This window comes from Microtus ochrogaster (genome assembly GCF_000317375.1).
Source record: "Microtus ochrogaster isolate Prairie Vole_2 chromosome 14 unlocalized genomic scaffold, MicOch1.0 chr14_random_1, whole genome shotgun sequence".
NCBI classification, from domain to species: Eukaryota; Metazoa; Chordata; class Mammalia; order Rodentia; family Cricetidae; genus Microtus; species Microtus ochrogaster.
In genome coordinates this window covers 27560013-27566461 of record NW_004949096.1, presented here as the reverse complement: position 1 = coordinate 27566461, position 6449 = coordinate 27560013, and the positions used below count along the sequence as shown (strand labels likewise).

The window sequence follows — 6449 nt, the reverse complement described above, 5'->3', positions numbered from 1 at the left end:
AGATGGCTCAGTGGTTAAGAGCACTGTCTGCTCTTCCAGAGGTCCTGAGTTCAATTCCCAGCAACCACATGGTGGCTCCAAACCATCTGTAAAGAGATCTGGTGTCCTCCTCTGGTGTGTGGGTATAAATGGAGGCAGAAAGTTGTATGTATAATAAATAAATCTTTTTAAAAAAAAAAAAGAAAGAAAGAGAGAAAAATATTTACCTCACAGGGCTGCTATAAGAATTTAGTAAATTAGGCTCTAATTAATGTGTTGGGGATTAAGTCTGGTATGTGTTCAATAAATGCATTATGATCCAGATGTAGAATTTCAAGTCTCAAGATCATAACTACCAGCCAATGATCTTACTCACACCTCTTCCAACTTTATCCAGTCTTCCTACTACTTGAGCTCTCCTCAAAAACTTAAAAATGTTTTATGATTTCAGAACAGCAAACTACTAAGAAGCAGTACCTGCCATCTCCAGAGACCTGAAACGTACAGGATAGTCTGTCTTTGGCACTTGAAATAGGAAGGCTGTAGATAACCTCAATCTAGAACTCCATGACCCCTTTCCAACACAAAGCACATGGGAGCCCAGGAAGCAGTCTCCGGCAGACGAAGCCTGGCTCACCTGCCGCTCCCGAACTTGCTCATGGATCTTTTCGGAGAAGGCAGCTGTCTTGGCAAACATGAGGACTCCGGAGGTGAGGCGGTCAAGCCGGTGAAGCGGGTGGAGCTCCTTCAGGTGATGCTCCTTGCCTAGGATGAAGATGACTGTGTTGTGTCGGAAACGGCCACAGGGGTGGACAGGAATGGAGGACGGCTTGTCTATAACGACCACATCTTCATTCTCAGCTAGAAGGCGGATGGGCTCTGCTGTGACTGGTGGCTCATGTCTGTGCACTGTGTTCCGCAAGAAGTCATTGTCCTGTCAAACACAGGTAAGCAGTCAGCCTGGGACAGCAGCCTACAGACAGTGAGCTTCCTCCGTTCCTCACTGACATGGAGGAATGGTCACAGAAAAAAGTTTAAGTAGAAAAAGAATTGGTTGCAGCATGATCTCATTTTGTAAAAATACACAGAGGTAAACACCTACTGTTGAAAAATACACAACTGGTTAAATCACTTGGTGGTGAGATTATGGGTGTTTTCTAGTTTTGCTTTTGTATAATCCTTACAATAAAGTTGTATTTTTTTTTTTTTTTTTTTTTGGTTTTTCGAGACAGGGTTTCTCTGTGGTTTTGGAGCCTGTCCTGGAACTAGCTCTTGTAGACCAGGCTGGTCTCGAACTCACAGAGATCCGCCTGCCTCTGCCTCCCAAGTGCTGGGATTAAAGGCGTGCGCCACCACCGCCCGGCCCAATAAAGTTGTATTTTAAAAAATCTTTATTACACTTATTTATGTGCGTGCATGTATAAAGACACATGCAGAGGCAAGAGGTTGTGAGGTTAGTGGCAGGGTCCTTAACCTGCTGAGCCACCTAACCACCTTGAAACAAATGCATTTTGAAAGCAAATGTCTTTTAAATGGAGGTGGGGGAAACCGGTATAACCTTCAACAAACAACACCAAGCTGTAAGCCACAGCTCTAGGCTCTACATCAGATTTGACACAAGCTCACTACATGTTCTTTGGCAAGTCATTTTAACCTCTCTGGGCCTCAGTTTTCTTACCTGTGAGTATGAAGGTTATGACAGACCTGCGGTTCTCAAAATCAGTATGGGAGAGGTTAATGCCAAATACTGAAATTACCCTTTTTTCATTATCATCACAGTGAGTCAGTATTAATGACAGGGGTCGGGGATGGGGGGGGGACACGGGGATGACTGGACGGACCACCTGGCTAGTATCTATTCCCGAATTCCTACTTCTATAACACCAGGATCCATGACAACTACTTTAAGCATTAATATAAGCACACACTTTGTAAATTGCATCGTTGTCTTACTTTGAGGTTCAGTTTCATCACAAGATGGAGTCGCTTATACGTACTCCATGATAGAGCACACAAAATGCTTAACTTTGTGCCTGATACAGTTAAGAACACAGGAGTGAGGTACCTACTATTATTATCTGTACCGAGATTTATCATGCAGGGTAGAAAGTAGGCAGTCCCCTTGCCACAAGGCAGATATAAAAAGGAAAATGAGAATTTCCATTCCTTTTTCTTTAAAAAAATAAAAATAAAAAACCGCCTTGCTGGGGAGGACGAACAGGTTGAGTTCTAGAGCATAGAAAGGCTGTCTGCTTGATGTAGGAGGTGGGAACTAAACGAGTCCCACGGGAAAACGAGATCGTTTCTGAATTACCATCATTTTACTCCGGCACTTTTAGAGGCTGAATCTGGAAAACAACAAAACAAAACAAAACCTTTCCTCTTTTCCTCAAAGCCTGATTCTGGCCAGCCCCATCAGACACCACCTTGAGCACGATGCTGAGGTCCTGAACAGGTTCCTCGTTGAGATGCAGGCGTCCAGCCCGGATTGCAGCCTCGTAGTACTCCAGTGGCTGGGATCGGAACTCGGTGCTGAAGACGTCCAACAAGCTGCGGCCCACCCAGCGACCTTTACAGTAGGTCTGGAAGTCGAAGTAATAGGGGCGCACCTTGCGCAGGCCGCCCTCGAAGTAGTAGGTGGTCTCTGCAAAGTGCTCGTCGCCGAAGCTGACCCCGGTCCGACGTTTCTTCGGGGGCGGTACGACCCGTTCCCCGGTGGCGCCTCGCCGCTTCTTCCTCTTGCCTGAGTCGGCGACTGGAGCCGGAGCCTGCTCCCCGTTCCCCGAGACCTGCGCTTCGCCTCCCTGGGCCCGCTCCCCGATCCCCGGGACCTGCTCCCCCGCCACCGCGGGCCCCAGGCCCTCCTGAAGCGGCTCTCCGCTCCCGTCGCTACCAGAGTCTCCATTTTGCTGACACTTCCAACCGCGCGCTGCCTCGGCCTGGGTAGACAGTGCCTCAGCCATCGCCTCCTTACAGCCACCCCAAGTCCTGGCAAAGCTGTGAGACCAGAACGCCGCCCGCCACTGTACAAGGATCTGTAAGCAGCCGTGGACACCACGCCGCATGACAGCGCGGCCAACAGCTCCGGGGTCGCAATCTGATGGCGTCATCGGGGAAGCAACCAATCAGAGAGACCCAGTACAGAAGCGGCGTTTGCAAGAAGGGAGCTTGCAGAGTTAGGGGTCTGTGGGCGTCTTTCTATCCGCCCCCTCCCTTTCGAGTGCCTTATGCAGAAAGTGGCTGTATACAGACTCCTTCATCGAGAGAGATTATTTCCTAAAGGAAATCTTCGGGAGTGCGCCACGAAGACGACGGTGCACATTCCATACAGATAAGCTCTCCTTCCCCGGGTCTATAAAACAGTTAAAAGTTTACTTAGAGCATCCTCCTGAATATTAACCTTCATCAGGCGATGAAAGGAGACAGAGACCCACATTGGAGCACCGGACAGAAATCTCAAGGTCCAAATCAGGAGCAGAAGGAGGGGGAGCACGAGCAAGGAACTCAGGACCGCGAGGGGTACAACCACACACTGAGACAATGGGGATGATCTTTCGGGAATTCACCAAGACCAGCTAGCCTGGGTCTGAAAAAGCATGGGGTAAAACCGGACTTACATAGCGGACAATGAGGACTACTGAGAACTCAAGAACAATGGCAATGGGTTTTTGATCCTACTGCACATACTGGCTTTGGGGGAGCCTAGGCAGTTTGGATGCTCAACTTACTAAACCTGGATGGAGGTGGGCGGTCCTTGGACTTCCCACAGGTCAGGGAACCCTGATTGCTCTTCAAGCTGATGAGGGAGAGGGACTTGATCGGGGGAGGGGGAGGGAAATGGGAGGCGGTGGCGGGGAGGAGGCAGAAATCCTTAATAAATAAATAAATAAATAAATAAGCCGGGTGGTGGTGGCGCACGCCTGTAATCCCAGCACTCGGGAGGCAGAGGCAGGCGGATCTCTGTGAGTTCGAGGCCAGCCTGGTCTACCAAGGGAGTTCCAGGACAGGCTCCAAAGCTACAGAGAAACCCTGTCTCGAAAAAAAACCAAAAAAAATAAAAATAAATAAATAAATAAATAAAGTTTACTTAGAGCAGGGGGAGCGGGCAAGGCAGTGCGTGCCTCCAGTCTCGGTGTCAAGATCTAGAGGCAGAAGCATTAGTTTCAGTTCTAGGGTCACCCAAGAGCATGTCTCAAAATAAAAACAAACAAGCTAAATAATAATAATTAATATTATTTTAAAAACAATCAAGCCGGGCTGTGGTGACACAACTTTAACTTCAGCACTTGGGAGGTATAGGCAGCCGGATCTCTGTGAGTTTGAGGCCAGCCTGGTTCCAGGGCAATAAGAGCTGTTATACAGAGAAAGCCTGTCTTGAAAAAACAAATTAAAAGATTAAAAAATAATAATAAAAACAAGTCGGGTGGTGGTGGTCCATACCTTCAATCCCAGCACTCGAGAGTCAGAAGCAGGTAAATTGCTTTGAGTTGGAGGCCAGCGTGGTCTACAAAGTGAGTTCTAGAACAGCTACATAAAGAAATCCTGTCTCAAAAAAAAAAAGATTTAAAAAAACAAACAAACAAACAAACAAACAAAAAGCAAACAAGTAGGAAAAAAGGACCAAACAGAATGAAAGTTGCTACAACTGTGACTGTACCAAGAACTATTTTGTCTACTATACTCTTTTAAGTGGCAGTGTTGGGGAATCCTAGAGTCTCAAGCACTCTACCATTTAGCTAAAGTCACTACTACAATAATTTAGAAGAGTGCACATTATAGTATGTTAAATACATACATGCTATGTGTGTGTATATATATAATATAAACCTATTATATATGTGTGTGTGTGCAATACTTTTCACATCTGTCCTTCCTTCTAACAGCACCAAGAGAATTAGAGATTTCCCATTTGGCTTCCAGAAACTCTTATCCAGAACCACTTGCACATTAAAACTGTAAATAGATCAAAAATGCATTGCTAGGGTATTCTGTGTGTATATGTGTGTGTATTGGGTACATGCAATTGTACGTGTGAGTATGTTTGAGGGTAAGAGGTGAACTTCAGGTGTCCTTCCTCTGGTCCTACCCATCTTGTTTTTGAGACAGTGTCTTAGTTAGGGTTTTCTATTGCTGTGAAGAGACACCATGACCACAACAACTCTTACAAAGAAAACATTTAACTGGGGTGGCTCACTTACAGTGTCAGAGGTTCAGTCCGTTATCATCAGGACAGGAAGCATGGTGGTGTGCAGGCAGATGTGGTGCTGGAGCTGAGAGTGCTACATCTTGCAGGTTTCAGGAAGTTGACTGTCAACTAAAGGAAGCTTGAACAAAAGAGAAGACCTCAAAGCTTAATCCCACAGTGACATACTTCCTCTACCAAGGCCATACCTCCTAATGGTGGCACTCCCTTTGGGACCATTTTCTTTCAAACCACCACAATGTCTCACTGAAATTACAAACATGTATTCCAATGCCCAGCTTTTTTACATCAGTTCTGGAAATCAAGTTCAGGTCTGTATTGCATGGCAAGTACTCTACCAACTAAGCTATCTCCCCAGACCGCTACTGTTCTTAAATGCAAAATGCTGAAATCTGTGTTGGCTACCTTCATCAGAGAGGGAAAAACGGAAAGGATATTGATACCTCTTAGGATTCATACCAGAGCTAAAGTTCAGATTCAGCAAAGAGACCAAATCAAGGGAAGCAGAGGCCTCTGGGAAGAAACCCAGTTGGGATGCTGTCGCTGTGAAATGTGCAGTTGTGCCAAAGGACTTTCAGCCCCATGGCCCTATTGTCCCTTGAAAAATCTCTAAATATCTCAGCCTCCTTATGTTCCTGTCTCAAGATCCAGAATCCTACAAGGGAGCCTTCCTTCTGCCAAAAAGAGACTAGGTCTGTCTTTATTTACAGAGTGCCTGTAAGTAGACTATAACCCTGTTTAGTTTTCATAGTGAGATACCTCCAAATAGGTAGACATTTGGATGCCAGCATCTACAAGTTGGACAACTGTCTAGTCCAATTCAAGAATGTGAGCATGAACTTTTTTTTCATTAATGTTGGCATAGGCTATACTTACTTTATGTATTAGCATTCTGGAGAGGATCAAGAGAAGGTTTTTAGGTAAATTCTTCTTTATATCAAAAGTTCCACAAAGCCAAGCATTGCAGTGAATGTCTGTAGCCCGAGCACTTGGGAGGTGAACGAGGGAGGATCAGAAGTTTCAGTCATATCTTTGACTACATAGTGAGTTCAAAATTAACCAAAACAAAGGTCTCATTAATCCAAGTAAAGGATTGAAAATGTTAGTCTTACTCCAGAGCAGACCGAAGTACCTGAAGCTATGGAAATCCTTATGCTGAAATGCCAGATTTCTAATCACCTGCTTTTAAAAAAGAGGTTGAGGGCTGGAGAGATGGCTGAGGTTAAGAGCACTACCTGCTCTTCCAAAGGTCCTGAGTTTGATTCCC

At 45.7% G+C, this 6449-nt stretch overlaps 1 protein-coding gene across 1 annotated transcript in view; it reads right to left on the bottom strand.

Annotated features, from left to right (window-relative positions):
* The window catches only part of Rpusd2 (RNA pseudouridine synthase domain containing 2), a 4772-nt gene extending 1728 nt beyond the window's left edge, over window positions 1-3044 (bottom strand). The window contains exons 1-2 of the mRNA XM_005364257.2: window positions 2406-3044; window positions 617-913 (exon numbers count right to left, since the gene is read on the bottom strand). Of these exons, the coding sequence (XP_005364314.1) occupies window positions 617-913; window positions 2406-3044 (936 nt within the window). The remainder of the gene's footprint in view (window positions 1-616; window positions 914-2405) is intronic.
* Between the last annotated feature and the right edge of the window lie 3405 nt (window positions 3045-6449).